General features: G+C 41.4%; 1 protein-coding gene across 3 annotated transcripts in view; it reads left to right on the top strand.

Annotated features, from left to right (window-relative positions):
• olfm2a (olfactomedin 2a) overlaps positions 1 to 4,425 on the top strand; it is a 52,568-nt gene extending 48,143 nt beyond the window's left edge. For 2 of the 3 annotated variants that reach the window (XM_069524667.1, XM_020094664.2), the window contains exons 4-6: positions 494 to 713; positions 1,730 to 1,836; positions 3,662 to 4,422. In XM_069524667.1, coding sequence (XP_069380768.1) covers positions 494 to 713; positions 1,730 to 1,836; positions 3,662 to 4,336 — 1,002 coding nt within the window. In that variant the 3' untranslated portion in view covers positions 4,337 to 4,422. Of the gene's footprint in view, positions 1 to 493; positions 714 to 1,729; positions 1,837 to 3,661 lie in introns of all 3 variants that reach the window. The other variant, XM_020094663.2, reaches the window with a different exon arrangement.
• The last annotated feature ends 13,987 nt before the right edge of the window (positions 4,426 to 18,412 follow it).

Genomic DNA, 18,412 nt, shown 5'->3' with positions numbered 1-18,412 from the left:
GCAAAAACTTAAAAGATATTAATAATGGGGCATTTATCATGTAGGTATCAAAATCGATTGATATATTTTTTATCTTGATATTTCTTTCAGCTATATCGCCCTGTTTTCAATCTGATATTTTATTGCTTCTATCATTTGTTAAATGTGCTTTGCAATTCAGTTTTTCTTGACAATAAGCTTTTCTTAACATTGTGATGTCAGTGTGTTTTCCCAAAAGATTGGGGAATACATGTAATCACAGTTAATTACACCTTGGTGCAGTTCAGCTATAGTCTCATGATAAATCCAGGGTGGAACAGATGAACAATCAGGCAAAGATACGAGTTCCTGAGTGAGAGATGAGCCACAACCAGACGCAACACCTGAAGATTGAAAAGCCAGCTCCTCTCCACACAATCCGCCTGTACCGAGTCGCATGGTTGACCTCATCCCTTTGTCCTCTTTATTCTCTACGGGTTTAATCTTCTTCCCTCTTCGCGTCTCTATATCTCAGGAGTTAAAAGACAAGGTCACCCAGCTGCTCCCCCTGCTGCCAGTGCTGGAACAGTACAAGGCGGACGCCAAGATGATCCTACGTCTTCGGGAGGAGGTGAGAAATCTGTCCTTGGTGCTGATGGCTATCCAGGAAGAGATGGGGGCCTACGATTATGAGGAGCTACGCCAGAGAGTCCTGTTGCTGGAGACCAGGCTCCACTCCTGCATGCAGAAACTAGGTATGAAATGTATGCAAATGGCTGCGGGTTGGTGCGTGTACAGGCTTTGAATGCTTAATTTGAGATTCTTATACAAATATTGTGGCACTTAAACAATTAAGTCACAGCAGTGCAGAAAGGAGTTAATGATTAATTAAGTATCATTAGTGGTCAAACCTAATGCATATTGTCAACATTTCCACCGGGCTCTATCTGCATACATTAGAAACATTGTCCTCGAAACACTCAATGAATAATTGATTGTGTTCACATGTAATGTGTTAGCTTAAACTGATGATTTTACAAAATCCCACATATAGAAACTGAGGAGTCTGCAGAAAAAGACCAAAGCTACAGTGTAGCCTTTGGGTCATTAGTGTTACATTATTGTCTTACTTTGGTATAATGATGATAATTAGAAGAAAATACTACTCAGTCGATTCCTAGATAATTTTCATATGTGCTTTACAAAACAAGTAGGACAAAAGGAAACTAATACAATAATGGATACAGATTTTTTAAAGACATACACATAATATATAAGTGAACAATTCCATTAATAAGTATCTATCCAGTAACTCCAGATTTTGTGTGATTCAAATTTTTTTCTGTAAATCGCCCAGGCCATCGCCCTGTGGCAGCGGTGGCTGGGACTCATTAAAACAAGTAAGGTTGCTGACAACAGCACGTTCACAACAACTACATACTAATACTGATTCTCCAGTTTGAGGCACTGAGTTGAGCTTTCAGAGGTTCTGTGGATTGAGTCCTGCAGCTACTCTTTACTTGTAGCTCAATGACTGCAGGTCACAGTTTTCATGAAGAAAGCTGCAACCAGCATAACCACAGGCCAAGCAAACACACCATTTCCAAATCAATACATTTTTACATCACAACAGAAAATGCTTACTGAAAATCCAAAAGCTGATTAAACAACACAAAAAACAAAAGATGGAAATACATAGATTAGTATCATGAGCTGTTGTATATACGTAAGACTGTATGACATTTTACCTCTTCCCTTCTTTGACCTCCAGGCTGTGGGAAGCTCACTGGCGTCAGTAATCCCATCACAGTACGAGCATCGGGGTCCAGGTTTGGCTTCTGGATGACAGATACTATGATCCCCAGCTCAGACAACAGAGTAAGTCTCTTTTTCGAGCCACTTCCCCTCAACTCTTGTACCTTTCATTTCCTACAACCCGCTTCATAGTTCAACACACACCGACGGATAAAGTGGAACAAAAGTCACTTGCCGAGAGCAGGCCGAACTCTGTCAGTGGCTCAATGAAAAAAAAAATCCCTCGCAGCAATGCTGCCATGATACTTAAGTGGCTGATTGACTGTTTTGCCTGAGCAGGACTTCTCGTGAGCTCTGGAGGAGGAGAGACAGAGAGAGAAATGGGGATGCAAAGCTGAGTCACTGATGGATAGCATCCCTTTCCCTCCTCCCTGTCTTCCTCTGTCACCACAACTTCAGCTGATTAATCACTTCATCATCACTGCAGAGATGAATGAGTTGTGTGGGCTAAAGTTTTCTAAATCACCCAGGTAATTACTAGGAGTGTGCTGAGATGCTCTGGACCCAGATGATATAGTAATGCTTCAGCTGATTGGAGATGACATGTGGTTTTGTATGGAAGGCACATTGAATGGAATGCAGGGGACAGAGATATGAGGGGTGGGGGGGGCTGGGTGCTGCGGTGGTGGAGTTGTTGGGCCTGGTGAGTGGGGGGTGGGGGTGGTGGTTGAGCGGTCGAGAGTGGATTATTAGCCATCTGTAAGGGAGAATGGAAACCGATGAAGTTCAGGAGGAGGGATGAGGGTGGCCTTTTTCATCTCCACCCTGAATCATCGCAGGCTTAATAGATATTGCTGGCAGAAAAGGTCAATTTTCTGAGATTGAATGTCCCGATCTTTATCTTTAATCACTTGACTTTCTCAGATCACATTCGAGTCTTTAGATCAATTGCTAATTAAATTAACAGCCAGATACATCAACGCATGCCACATCAGCAACCGCAACAATCATGATAATCATATTTGAGGACAAATCTGCGTCGCTGAGGAGCCAAATAAGACGAGAGAAGGAGACGGGGAGAAAAAAGAACACACGGCCTAAATGTGCTAGAGCTTCAGCCTGGCTCAGCTCCTGCCTCCTGCTCAGCTCCTGCCTCCCGCTCAGCTCCAGGGACTCATTTAGCAGGCAGAGGAGAAACAATGCTTGATGCACCATAATCTCCCCTTCTCCATAATTCAGCTGCTGTTTACCTCACCACCCCCTACTCCTCCCATACCCCACCAGCCGCACTTTTATTAAAGAAAAGCTGCTATTTTACACCCGAGAGGGAGGCAAGTGAGCAGGGGAAGGGAGAGATATTGGAAAAGAAGTGCTTCAGAAGAATGATGGCTAAATCACAGCAAAATTCTCATTGATATATGAGGGACAAAATAAATATCTAAGCCAACAGCAGTGTAATTGAATCAATTAAAAGCTGAACTGTGCTTCGACAGAACCATTGAGGGAATAAGACGGAGGACGCAGCCGAAGAGGGGCCATGTCAGTGGAGAGATCCGCTGAGAGTGCTTGAGGAAAAAGATAGAGCTGCTAAATGGATTGATTTTCTGTAAATGTGGACTGGAAAGGGCAGGGAGCACGGGCAGTGGTTGACTGCAAAGTGCAGGCATCGTCTTCACACACACACACACGAGATCAATAGTTCAGCACAAATATTCAAATATGCACAAATGCATGAAGGCATACACTCACACTCCACCAGAGATTTACCACATACACACTTACTTTGCTCAGGGCGATGCCACCAGCTACAATGATGGCAGCAGAGTTCTTGCAGAGAGTTGTGCCATATATAGCACAACAATAATATCCAATAACCTTCACCTTCACATGAAATACTTTAGTTTCTTCCTTTTCTCCTCAGTCGGATTCATCTGTCCTCTTTTCACAGGTGTGGTCGATGGATGGTTACTTCAAGGGACGTCGTGTCCTGGAATACCGCACAATGAATGATTTCATGAAGGGCCAGAACTTTGTGCAGCACCTGCTGCCTCACCCCTGGGCAGGCACTGGCCACGTGGTTTACAACGGCTCGCTGTACTACAACAAGTACCAGAGCAACATCATCATCAAGTACCACTTCCGCTCTCGGAGTGTGCTGGTGCAGCGCAGCCTGAGTGGGGCCGGATATAACAACACCTTTCCCTACTCCTGGGGTGGCTCCTCTGACATCGACCTCATGGCGGATGAAAATGGCCTGTGGGCCGTTTATACCACCATCCCCAACGCTGGGAACATTGTCATCAGCCGCCTGGAGCCGCAGAGTCTGGAAGTGCTGCAGACATGGGACACAGGTTTTCCCAAGCGCAGTGCTGGAGAGTCCTTCATGATCTGCGGTACACTTTACGTCACCAACTCCCACCTGGCTGGTGCCAAGATCTACTTTGCCTACTACACCAACACGTCGAGCTACGAGTACACAGACATCCCCTTCCACAATCAATACTCCCACATCTCCATGATGGACTACAACCCCAGGGAGAGGGTCCTGTACACCTGGAACAACGGACACCAGGTGCTCTATAACGTCACACTGTTCCAGGTTATTAAGACTTCTGGTGACTGAGAACCCTCAGACTGACCCACTCAAATAATGCTGTGATCAATGTTCGGGGGGGGGCACGGGTGGAGGTGGGACTCTTGGGTGGTGTGGGTTGAAGGGGGGGTTCAGTGTATGGGCATAGAATTGGATTTTTTAAAAAGAATTTCAATCTTCATAGAGTGCTATTATTCACATTCTCATAAAACACTCCGACAGCAAGGTCCGTAAACATACAAAGACTGAGCGCTTCTCTTTTTTTCCGTTCTGTGGTGAGTAAGCATGGTTCTTTTTATTTGTGATGAGAAATAAATGTCAATCTTTACCATTCATGGCTTTGTATTGAATTGTCACTTTCATTTTAAAAAGACCTTCACTGCATTTTGAGGGTGTAAACAAAAAAGGAGGGAATGCCTGAGTTTTAAAATATGGAGTGTACTGCCAAGACAGGTGCTTCTTACAAGACATAACATTTCTCTCTTTTTATATTAGGATTAATTTTACTTTTGTTTTTTTCTAAAATGAAGAGGGCACAAATATGTATTCCTTCTTAACTCAAACCAAAGAAAGTCAAACAAAATTCCTGGATCATGTATTTGGATCGACTTCATAATGGAATGGGCTCTTTCTTGGGGCCATGTCCCAGCCATTCACAAAGTTTAATTGAAATTGGTTCAGTTTTGTGTAATCCTGACTAAACTAACTAACACAGTTGAAAACATAACGTCCTTGGCTGAGGTAAATAAACAACTCTTAAAATTTGTTGAATAGTACTGCTTCAAAAAAATGATAATACTGGAATAATATTTTGCTGATATTGAGTACCTATTACAGCCGAGACATAAACTACTGAGGTGACAGCATGAGGCAATTTCTTGGGCTGCATTGATCCATACCTCTGAAGACTCTTCATACATCATACAACAGCACGCTTCCACACATATACATGCGTGTGTTTTGCAAGGTGAGCTGAAATGAAAGAAAACATCAAGTAAAACTGTGAACGGTAGAGAGGCACAAACTGGGAAGGAGATTGAATGTAAAAGGGAAATCTAAGGGCATTAACATCAGAGCTGAGAAACGAGCCTTCACACTTATTGTTGCTTGTCAAGCTCCAATCTGCTTTAATCCTGTTAGTCGCACAGCTCTTCTCAGGTGCTATCTGCAGAGAAATGTTCCAACACAAGGCACACAGTGGGACACATGAAAGTCTCAAGCTGCAGACCTTTCATTGCAACTTTTATTTTAACTATTTGTTACTGAAAATCTGGAAAAAGCCAACAGCCCATCCTTGCATCCTTCTGTTCATTTCATTAAAAAAAAAGGCTTGTGAGGATGCATGCCGTTCTTTGTAGAGGCTGCGGTGGATAAAGTAGACAGAAAATAAAATAGAAGGTTCCACGTTTCTTTTCTTCTCCTGTGGAACCATGGTGATCCTATTCATCCACGGTGACCTTTCCGTCAATAAAAGAGCTGTGCTGGAGAGGACCCTGGTGAGTTCATACACAGTGGAGGCTGACATTTAAAGCACAACTGCGATACAATATAGAGCATCTACAGTCTCAGCTAGATACAGTGGATGAACTCCACAGTGTGAGGAAAAATAAATGTTATAGAGATGTATCTAGCAAAATGTGGGTATTGATGTTACTGGTTAATAAAGAGATTTTTAAATGGTTAACATGGCTGACATTGATCTGTAGTTACACATGAATATATACAACTGAGTGGGAGACTGTGATTTTGCTGTCCTGAGATCAGAACTCCCACTTTCCAAATCAAAAATAAAGAGGCGACTCCACTGGCCAGTCATGGTGGTTACTCATTGTAAAAAAAACAAAAGAAGTGTTTCACACGTAATCTTTTAGCAAAGTGTGGACATAAAAGTTTCACCAATACACAGTTATTTAATGTCAGGCATGAACGGTTCAAACAGGCCAAACACTTTACAGCAAACAAACTTTTCCTTTAAAGAGAAAGAAGTCAAGGAAATTTTGACTGCACACAGTTAAAGAAGTCTCTGCCATCAAACAAACTGAGAAATAAAAGTCAGCAGACCGAAATGATGCACTCGTTTAAGAAATACAGAAGGAACAACGACCCATTTACGTCCATATTCTGCTCACAAAAGACCTGCAACGAAATCCACAACAGAAATTAAGGATATAGAACCCAAACTAAAGAACAAAAAAATTGTTTTCATCTATTTAAACTTAAGGTGTAAGTAAAAACACTCTGATGCATTTAGTTACAATAAAAAAGAAATACAGATCAAGTTATTGCCACCCTCCCACTTATCTTTCTTAAGCAATATTGTCTCCTCACCTTTTCCATTTTGATTATTTTTTATTAGAAATTCGAATGTTGCTGGGAGGGAAATGGAAAAAAAGTAGAGCACGAAAGAAAAAGTTTGTTGACAACTTTTTTCATCAAAAAATCAATTACTGTGAGTGTCTGCTGCTAAGCAGTATAAGCATGGCCTGAAGCATTTGAGAGGCAAACATTAGCTCCATAAGCACGAGTGAGGGAGGTGTTGTGCTAACTAAAGCTTAGAGCCAAGAGCCAGTAAGTGTTGTCATAATAACCATAAAGATCAGGGGTATTATGATTATGGTTGTCCCCATTTCAGCATTGTATCATTGCATCTGAGTCAGAATATATAGATCATCCCTAGTAAAGGTGCACAACACATGATGAGGAGCATCAGCACTTGCATGTCGCCTTTACTAAGTGATCTCCTTCAGGGTTAAAAGAAAAGATGGATGGAAAACGATGAAGGTGTGATTGAGTGTGTAAATCTCTGAAAGCCAAGAATCACATATAGAGATGGTTTATCTGTAACACTGTGCAACACAACAAGCGTCAAACCTGTCTGTTTATCACAGCTCTAGAGTTTCCCTTAAATACAACATCTTTATTTCCGTTGATTCAAAGCACAGACGGCCTGTGCTGAGACAGCCGTCACTGAAGCTACAGAGTCTGGAGAGCGCGGCAGTCCCGAGACGTTCACACCACCGGCACTGGTGGACAGCTGGGGCTGAAGCAACCTTGTCGGAGGACATGGACTGGCAGGAGGACGGGGGAACGTCTCTGAATAATACACGTGGTGGTTTAGGGGTTTAGTTTCAGCATAGACTTGAAAATGAGCCCAGCGTTTCAGATTTCTACTTGAGCAGTTGGTGGTGGCGGCCCCAACATTTGACTGGAGGGTTTTAACTTTTTCATATATGTATATAAATGTCATGACGTGGAGACATGCAAAACGGTTGTCTCTATGGCATCAGCCATGCAAGGTCCAAGTTGGTTTAAGACACTATGTGGTGTTATGATCAATGTTCCTTTTTAGTGTGCAGTATCTCTTTAGAAAATTGTGCATATCACATTTAGCTGCAGATGAGCATGGAGACATATTCACAAGATAAATGGTAAATTTGTGTAGTAACAGTTAAATAACTCATATTACTACATTTAGTATGAGTCAGCAGTGTCAACTGGGAGGATGAATGAAAACTGTGGTGCAAGAGAAAAGTTGCTAATACAAGATACCAATGATTAGTTATTGGTTTTGTGTCACCAAGCCCCTGATTTATGTTTAGTACTAAACTGGAGAAAGTAAATTGGGAAAGTCTGGACCTAAATGTGAAGCTTCAAGTTTTCCATGATGTTTTCACTGACCTTGAACAATAAACGAGCAAATGACCCTTAAATCTCCATTGTGAGCTTAAGTGAGAGTGAATCCAGTTTACTCAAGAGAAATGCACAATTTGCAAAGTTGGCAGCCAAACAGTGACTGAGGAAAACGCTTTTTAAAAAAATCCATGAGGATCATTTATAAACATAATCACATGAGAGCTCTAAATGGTGCAGAAAGACAACTCAGATTATAACCAAGTTCATTATTGTTAAAATATGTCAGGGTACAATGACTGTCCTTGATGCCAAAGGAGAATATCATAATGAATTTGGCATCTGGAGACAGTACAGCCCACTCAGTACAGTAAAGCAGGTAAATTTAATAGTGCAATTAATAATTTAGACTTTGCATAGCCAAGGTCTTGTTGCAGAGACATAAGTAATCTTTACTGCTTAGTTCCTCACAAATGCAGGGACTAGTTAATAGATAGTAAATATTTACTGTACGCAAACTCTTATATGCATGTAAGATAGCTTTGCATTACACCATATAAAACAGAAGAGTACAATTCTGGAGCTGAACTATTCCTTACGCATAATAAGGAAACTGCATCTACTTTACCTTTAAAGACCCTCCGTTTAATTCAGCACTGGTGTGGAGGTCAGCAGTGACTTTGCCAGAACAGAGTTGTGCAGGACACAAAAGAAACAACTTTTAAATATAAGTTGGCCTGAATAATAAATAACCAACGCAGACTTTTTATTCAGAGGATGTATTAATCTTCAAAAACAGAAAAAAATTGTCTCTATGAGCAGCTTGTATTAATGCAGAGCACATATCCAACATGAACAATGGACCACACACCACACGGGCGGTTTGATTTACTTAAAGTGGCTATAAGCATGCATTCTCACATGCACTCGAACTGATTGAATGCAGGTACGGCCGAGACAGCAGCGGTTTGATAGAGTGAAAAGGCATGGGCTTCACAGGCAGCAACAGAGACCTCAATTCCTGAACTAAGAAGAAGCCCAGTTTCCACTTAAATCATGCAGGAGGAAGGGTCTATTTCAATGGAAGCACAATCATCTGTGTGTGTGCAGCTGCTCCTGAGATGCTCCTCTTTGATTAAATAGCAGAATACAAGCAGACTGCATTTGCTTTCTGTCCCCGCAGCTCATATAGTCGATATTGGCTGTGACTGCCTTCATCCTCTGACAGAAAGCCTCACAAATAGTCCCACTGGTTTCATATGTCTGCTAATTCACAGTTTCTTTCACAGAACCGTTCCTCACCAGCGTCCTTATTCGTTGTACCCTCAGCCGCACTTGGAACAACATGTCCTCTCCTCCACATTCACAATAAACAAACAAACACACCACCCTCACTAGTGATGACACGGGAGCTCTCTGGACACTTGTTTCCTCATGATTAAACATACCCTTCACTTAGTTTCCTTATTTCTCCCCAACATCATATTCATGTTTGAACTTGCGCATGATGTGAGGACGCTGCAGCGTGGAGATGCGAAGCGGGACAGGAGGTAATTTTACTCCACTTAACTCCTCAGAGAACCCTTCTCATTAATTGTCTCTTTAATTGTGTTTTGAGCTTTCATGGATTCAGCACTCACATCCCTAATGTGAAGGACAGTAAAGTATAGCCATTCTGGCCTGAAACCATGGGTGATTCCATTTTATAACCCTGATGTCCTAACATCGCACACCTCACTGAGGCAGTAAAAATTTACCATGAAAGATTGAGCTGCAGCTTCTCCTGGATGCCTGTTCTCTGTCAGTAATTACCACGCCATGCAGCTGCAGGAAAGATATGATGGTTTAGCTCTGAAGTGCTGACGGGGTCGAGATAGTAAATATAACCATCGCAATATAGCCACAAGGAAGATATAAGCAGTAAGAGTCCAATAAGTTCAGTAAGTGTGTATTGGAATGACTTTTAGAAAAACAATACTGAGGAAAAAACAACATTGCTGCAAGATGGATATTTAGTAATTAACTTGGAAGTAGAAAAACCTTAGTGACATAACTAACTTTAAAAGAAAGATTTGAATGACTTGTTGAGTTGTTATCTGTATAATAAACATTTTTTTTATTGTTGCACGTGTGTGGTTAACTGTGGACTCATACGTTTGTGTTGTGTTAATTCATGATGGTGGGTGAGCCCGAGGCTTGGTGCCGGTGCTTGGGACACACAACATAACCGGCTTTCAAGCTAACGTGTGACGTTTCAATACGTTGCTAAAGATAAATTCACAACAAATATAATCCACAACCAGATGAACACACACAAGGTTCACCAGCTGCCTCCTCTCTCACATTAACGTGATTTGATTGGCTATAATCTGGCGCCAGTGTTGCCGCATGAAACGTTGCAGCATGACATCGTCCTTTTTAGAGTGAATGAGAAGCGTTTTGGTTGAAACCAAACACATAACTGCAAGTGCAGCATGAGTGAGGCCAAAAAAGCAGGATCAGACTTTTATAAAACAGAGTTTCATAAAACAATTTAATTAAATTGTGTTAGTATTGCACCAAATCATACCTTTCATATTGTAACAGTCATAACATTGTCTCAAGGCATTTTACATTACAGAGAAACCCAACAGCTCCCACAACAACGTGTTGAGGAAAAGTACAAATAAGTACTGAATAGAGAACATACATGTTGACTGCAGATGTGTTGCGTGACAAATGTGGTGAATGTTTTGTGGTAGAGAAGGAAAAGGCAAAACAAAATTATATATCTCATTAGGAATACATTTGTTTTGGTGACCATGTAAAGGGAGAGTGTTAAATATTGACCAGGAAATTATTTGTTGTTTATTTTGTAGTGAATCTCAAATCTTAACACTCAGGAGGTCTACAAGATTTCATGAAGACTTAACTGTTCAGGGGTTTCAGACCAAAATGAAAAGTGAATTATCACAGCACTCTCCCAGACAAATGTTTTAGTTAAATTAGCGAGTGTCCGAAAGGTAACGATAGAGGGGTCCATTAACAGAAAACTCATTTTTAAAATTTTACAACAAACAAAATTATTTCTCAGTTGTGATCCTCTCAACTCAAACTTCCTTTAGTGTTTCCTGTTGTAGTGACTCACATCTTTTTGCCAAAGAAAAAGCATTAATTTGCCAAGAAAAAAAAAAAAAAGAGAAGCAAGATTTAAGTCGTCACATTTCCTTCATCCCTGCTGCTTAATGATTTGTCCCCTCTCCTGGTTCTTACTGCATTTCAGCCAAGGACCACTTTCTTCTGGGTTAATTATACCATTTGCATAAACCACCCAGTCATGTATAAAAGATTTTCACTGTTCTAGAAGCACTGTGTCCATCCATGCAGCAAGAAAGAACTAAAAACATGCAGAACATCGACAAAAACCTCCAAATGAAGAGAAACGATCATCTGACACCACTGTTCGGACCTTATTTTCAGAGCCACTGTTTGGTTCTTATCCCATTTATTTTTGCATAAGAAAAAATATTTTATAGCTAGGGGAAAAAAACGCTCAAACATTGCTGACTTGAATGTGCCTGCAGGGACAGCAAGTTAAACTAGTGCAACTTTTACCAAAATATTCACATGAAGCATGCAGCTAGAACAGCTTTCTCTAACTTTATATTGTATTGTTAGTGATTTAGAGAAGTGTTAATTGTGAAATAAAAATTGCACCTTCAGATGTGGGGGTATCACGGTTCGGTTGTCCTTTATCACGATACGACATTGTGGATGTTTGTATCTTGCTTTCAATATCGCTACACCCCTACTATATCGTGATGAGTGGCAGCTGCTTGACTCAGCAAAAACAGGGTTGTGATAGGTGGATTGCACTTTATGTCATTTATTGTAAAAGTAACGCATGACAACACCCATTCCCCTTGAATGTCTGTATTTAAAAAAATATGTACCAAGTGAAACAGATGGTGTGAGACATGAGCTATTATCGTTCCCCTTCAGCTGATTTTACAAGCAAGAAATGATGCTGATGATGGGGACAATCAAACTCCTACTTAAGGCGGAGACTCAAGAATCAGCTCTGCGTTCGAGGTTGTTTAGACAGTTCAACCCAATTTCAACCAATTTTGAACTATTTGAATAGGATCAGTGCAATTTCCTCACGGCACCCGGTAAAACTGTGTGTGATACAGTTGTGTTGAGTTGAAATTTGATGGATGTTAAGCAGAACTTCCCCGTGCTTCAGCTCAACTTTTTTCTTCCAAAAGAGTATTTAAGCTCTGGGCAAGTTTTCTTGAGTGATTGAAGCACTTTTATAAAACTGCACTGGAGTCTTAAGGAGGTGATTGGGGTGAAGGTCAGGAGAAGAAAAGAACACAGGGCAACATCTAGATTTCTGTCTGCAGTCGGGAACAAAAACCTGAAGGCTCAGAGGGTCTGTTGACCTGAGATCCACAGTTTCCCTCCCTCTAGCTATAAAAGGCTTTACAACGGCATTCAAAAACCAAAACAATCTCTGTACACACAAGCATTTTGGCTCTGTATCAGTTTTAATCCTCATCCATACTAAGACACCTGAAAACGCATATCACATGACCACCCCCATACACTGAGCATGCACATGCAGGCGTAAACAGGCATGTGCGTCCCTCTGGACACAGGAAATGTGGCAGATTGCTTGAATAATAGCTTGTCTCCTACGCATGTAAGCAGCTGATTTGTAAAACGTTAAGTGCTTTAACAGCTGTCAGCAAAGACAACAGGGCTAATGTGGGCTATTTTCCTCCGGAAGAGGGTCATGTAATAGGAGCCTGGCGATTTAGCGAAGGCTATGTCATCATTTCCAAGTATTTTCCATTTGTGCAGATTCAGACTAAAACTCTGCCGGTCCTGTCCTTATCAGTGTGACTACGTTTATTCTTTGCACAAGCTGACTTTGTGTGTCTTTACTACTGGACTTACTATGCAAAGTAATAGTTAGTCTGGACGCTGATGCACTGTATGTTTTCCCATTCATTATTCTCAAGTTGCTTACATAGCCTGCAGACACTTTGCCTGCAGCATGAGCATAGAGACTCCTTGTAGAATTGTTTTTTTCAAGTCAGGATATTTTGTGAAATTACTTTATTTTATATCATAACACCCACCTTCAACAGTCAGGCAATTTGCATGTAATGGGTTATTAATACGGCTTATTATTATTATATACAGAGTTGATATTTGGCATCTATGCTCTGACTTTATCACTCCCTGAGCGTCCAACTCACTCAGCACTTGAAGAGATTGGGGAGTGATTATAATGAACTCTCCAAGGGCCGCAAGTGGATGTCAAGGTTCCTTAGTGAAAGAAATATAAATGCAGAGTCTTGATTACCAGCGAAATGCTCTACAGTGCCCCCAGTGGTCAAAAACTCCACAGGCCATATTAACATCTTGCCAAGCTGTCAAGATATAAGGCTCAAGTTTAATATATGATGGCACGAGTGTCTATAACCCCTTTACCACTGGTCAAAACATGAACTACTAAACCCCACTAACATCTGGCAACAGAACAATACAATCGACATTTTCTCCTGGGTCAAAGTAGACAGGTTTTTATTGACTCAAGCTCCAATAAGCAGGGATGGAAACACGACACCCAGGTGAACAGGCTAATTTCTTCTTATTTATTTTGGCAATCTAATCTCTGACTCTGCACCTTTTCAGGCACAACCTTAATACACACACTTAACTCTAGGTGTTGGAATGTGAATAATCATGAAGATGTGTGTGCTAATTGGTTTTTACATCTTGGGAACAACTTGCAAGTTTGTATTATCCAAGATGCATCACTGGCAAGACACCAAAATGATAGAGTGACATCTAACATGATTCACTGCATTAAAAACAACACAGAAAGGCAAACTCCTCTACCAGTAGTGAGAAAGTCAATCGCCTTAAAAAAACTCCTGCATACACCTCTGCATTTGGTGTAAAAGAGATGTATGTCCACATTCAGTAATTAAATGGCAGAAAAAGGTCTCTTCTTTAACTAAGGGTTTGTTTTCGGTGTAACATTTGGGTGCCATCTTCCATTGTCTTTTATAATGCAGCAACAATGCAGAAACCTAATAAAATCCATATGAGCACCCATGTGCAAACGTATGCCTTCTGCTATTTAAACAACTAAGATAACAAACTAGCAAAGACACGTGTCGCACTTGTCAAATGGACATAAATTTGAACAGTAGAGGAAATTGGCTCCAAACGAGGCACAAACGAACAAAAGAAATAGCTTATTAAGGCTCCAGCACAGACCTAAATAAAGAACTATTAGAAACAGATGAATCACTACATATTTTATATATTTTCTTCTTCTTTTTCATCACAGAGGTTAAGCTCTACTTAACCCGCTCAAATTGAGAAGCTTCAGAGACGGGGACAACGACTTCAAAGCAACACACATATAATGGATTTCAATAAATGCTGATTGTAGACCAGCTTTTGTCCCAGGCAGAATTGATGAAACAAAACTGTTTTAAATTTCAGGCTAATATTCCAACTTTATAGATCATGATGGAAATATTTATGAGAATATTTTGTTTTTAGGTAGCGTGTAGGTGCATCAAAACTGGATCCATCTCATATATTGTGTATATTATCACATTGTAGATATACATTTTTTTATATATTGAACAGCTTTTCACTTATTTAGGGTTACTGTCATTATTTTTCTCCTTGAAATACAGTACTTGCTAATTTTGCTTTATCTTTCCCCTATTTTTTTCCCCACTTAATATGCTTGTCATGCAGATTCTTGTATGGTGAAAACATACTTGACAGTTGATGTGATTCTGATGTATATTCCAAGTGCAAGAGCAGCAGTGAAATACAAGCGACTCTATATGGGGTAAGTTCAGACAAGAGAGCAGATGAGTTGAGAGGGAGACAGGTAGAGTGACAGACAAAGTGAAATCCAGGTTGAGGTGAGAGAGTGTCACATCACAGACCCTCTCTACTGTATCTCATTCAGTCAAGGAGCTGTTCTCTAAGATCAGAAGAGATGAAGGCGCCTCTCGGAAGAGAGAGAAATCTTCCCTCGTCCTCTGTCCTCTCTCCATTCTGCAACAAATGAGGTTTTCAAAAGAGAAAAAAAAAGAAAGCTCCTCTGTCAGAATACACCAGGGGCGGTGACCATGGGATTGGCAACATGAGGGAGCCGTTTCACAGAGCTGAAGTGCTATGTGACTAAAAGATAGGACTAATTGCACCGAGACCAATGGAGCAAATCTCCGAGGACACCTCTATTTTAAATTACAGTCCCATTCTGGTGAGGGTGGACAGCATATGGTTTGGTACTGTGGATATTCTTATGTTGCATCAAAACTGTGACAGCTTATAACGTTCACGAGGACACCTGTCACATCCCGAGATAAAGACGACAGCTGCTCTACTGGAGAGTGTGAGCACATTCACACGCTGTGAAATAATCCAAGCTGTTAACAGAACCTGCTGCTGCTAATTCACACCTGCCTCACCGCATGATCGCGGATGACTGCACCTGAGAGCGAGCCGGCTGATCTTGTAACAAAAAAGTTACACACACACAGAGAATGAAACTATATGACCTGTTCAATATGCATTATTGTCAGGAGATAATGTGCATCTAAGGAGACACATAAGAAAACCAGCACAATGATTTTCAAAGGCCACAATTAAAACTTAGAAATATGGCAACTGACAAATACAGCAAAGGATATAAATCATCTTTACAGATGAGTAATGAGTAATGATGAGTTTATTGCTTTACAGATAAACTTTTTTTTTTTGCAATGACACAAAGACCAAACTTTCTGGAGGTCTTTATAACTTTATATATAAAATTTTGTCAATTCAAAAACATAGGGTATTCATCTTAAACCTTATGTTTCTTGAAATCTATCTTCTTATTTTCATTGCAAAGAAAAGTGCTATGCAAATACAGTTTATTACTCTTCGAGACACATATAATTACAGTTGCACGTGTGTTTCATGTGACCAATCATCATGCCAAATTTTATAAATATCTGTGAAGCCAAAGTTTGCTGATATGACATGGCATGACCCAACAAATGTAATGCAAACAAAATGTATTTTTGTTGAGGGGGTTTCTTTTGGTGGGAGGGCATTCTGTTGTGCTTTTTTATTTCAGTCTATATACATTCTAGACCTCTTGCATGACTTATTGATTGTGTGGGTGCATACATGTTTTGTCTTGTGCATATTTTCCCTAAAAAAATAAAGTTTTCTGTTCATTTTAAATGTATTCAGCACCAGTGAATGTCTATTTATGCATCATTCATGTAGTGTTTTTGTGGGCTCAGGTATCTTTTGAGGCATCTTTAAATACTGTACCTCTTTTTCTCACTCACTGTTACTGTCTCTCTCCGCCTACAGTGTGTGGTGAATTTTGCTCCAGGTTGAGAGATGCGTTCACATTGCTCCATCGTGCTGTTGTTGTATAATTCATGCCTAAAGAATATATTCCTTTTTAAACGACACATGAATCTTCATCATGTCCACAGTACATTTGTCAAATGATTTCACAATACCTCACACATGCATTAAAAACATATTTATGTAAGAAGGGTTTAGGCATTTATGTAGCAAAGCATAAAAGCCCCAAATCGCTGAAGAAACAAATCCATGAGGGTGGATTTATATTAGTGTGATTATTTTTCCTCAACTTGCATTAGAAAGACAAATCCCAGCACCAGTCTTTTGTGTGCGCAGGGACACCAAAGTACCTTTTTAATAAATATGCAGAGGCATTAGGAACTTTCCACCAGGGACATGCTCCCTTTTCTTCCCCTCCACTGCTTTGCAACAGGGCCCCACCCCTGTCACCTCCAGAGTAACACAAAGTAAAGGTAATTACAAACAGTCGCTTCAGCCCCACCCGTCCATAAACATTGCAGACTACACGCACCATGCTACATTAATATGCAAATTGGAGCTAGGGCTGTGATCACGGCGCTTTACTGATCCAGTTATTAAATTAATTTCCACAAAGCAAGCAGCAGGAGCTGCTGAGGTAGTCAATGGCTTTCCCCCTCTATCGGGGCATATTAATGAGCCTTTATCAATTTTGCATTCATCACAGCAGGGAGATGGAGGGGACAGAGGATGCTGGCACCTGCCCTGTGGCAGGCCGCCTTCCTCTGCAGTCACAGCCCTTCGCAGAGTCGTCCATCACCGGAGCAACCCAGGGACACAGGGAGCAGGATCTCAGTCTCGTCTTGTCCTGTGTCATCGCTCTGCTGCTGCATGCACAGCTCCGTGCTGGGGTGGCATGATCAAGTTGTTGCAGTGACAGCAACAGGTGATGTCACACAGCAGCCAAAATGCTGCAGTCTCTGAGGAGCGGCACCGTCAAACCATCGAGCTCGCTGGCGAGAGGAGCAGACTGCGATTCAATGTGAAGTACACACACACACACAAGAAAAGAAGCCCCACTGACAGTGACACTGCAAGGGAAAATAGAAATGGCAGGCTGCTGTTATATTTTTTTGCTTCTTCTGACAAATGCACACCTCCAACCACACACGGTCAACCATCACATCAGCTTTCCTCAATAACAAAACAGACACCTTGCAACAGTCAAACCAACAGAGGAGGGCAGGTAAAATGCAGGTTTCCTCCTGGGTGCTGCGTGGGAACTGTTTGGACTGTTTGTTTTACTTGGCTCCTTTTATTTGTATCTGAAGTGACCTTAGGCAAAGACTGAAGGGGGACATTGGCAAACCGGCGAGCATCTAGGAAATCACGAGGCCACGGGGAGCAATTATGTGCTTGGCGTTTATAGAAGAGCGATGGGTGAAGAGGTGAAAAAGAGCAGACATCAAAAGCAGGAGAAAGTGGAGCGAGAGGAGAGCAGACAAAAGAAAGAGCAGGTGAGAATATTAGTGGAGGCAGGAGCTGAAGGTGGCGGAAGTCAGTACTGAGAGAGGATAAGAGGAGAACAGGAACGGAGAGAATTTTCAATGGCAGAGAAGTGGATTTGCAAGTGCTACTGAGTGAACACAAGTGAGGAAAAGTGGAAGAACAAAATAGCCAACAGCTCTTCTCAAGTCTCCAGAGCACGCATTTTTCTGCCATGGTGATAACTCGTATTTCTAATACAGCATCTCGGTCCTCGGAGGCATAAATTTCGAATGGCTCCGCGTCCCCATCGCTTAGCTGCCCACACTGGCAGATACCAGCGGTGACGAGCTGGCCCGGCGACACGGTCAGCCTGAGTCTGGGGCTCGGCTGATAAGAATGAGGTGGAGGAGGTCACTGAGCTCACTGTGTTGAGACATAACCGCCGGTCAATTCAATTTCCTTAAGGACACAGGAGTCCACAACGCAATCAGAACATTTCATATCACAGTCGGGCTCTTCTTGCCCTTTTCCCCGATCTCATCGGAGGAGAAAGGGAGCGAGGTGTAGATGAACGTGCGAAAAGGAAAGTGAGAGAGTGCCGGGAACTTTGGAGGT

The sequence above is a fragment of the Paralichthys olivaceus genome, chromosome 5 (genome assembly GCF_024713975.1).
Source record: "Paralichthys olivaceus isolate ysfri-2021 chromosome 5, ASM2471397v2, whole genome shotgun sequence".
NCBI classification, from domain to species: Eukaryota; Metazoa; Chordata; class Actinopteri; order Pleuronectiformes; family Paralichthyidae; genus Paralichthys; species Paralichthys olivaceus.
The sequence above is the reverse complement of the archived record's forward strand: the minus strand, read 5'-3'. Positions and strand labels throughout refer to the sequence as shown.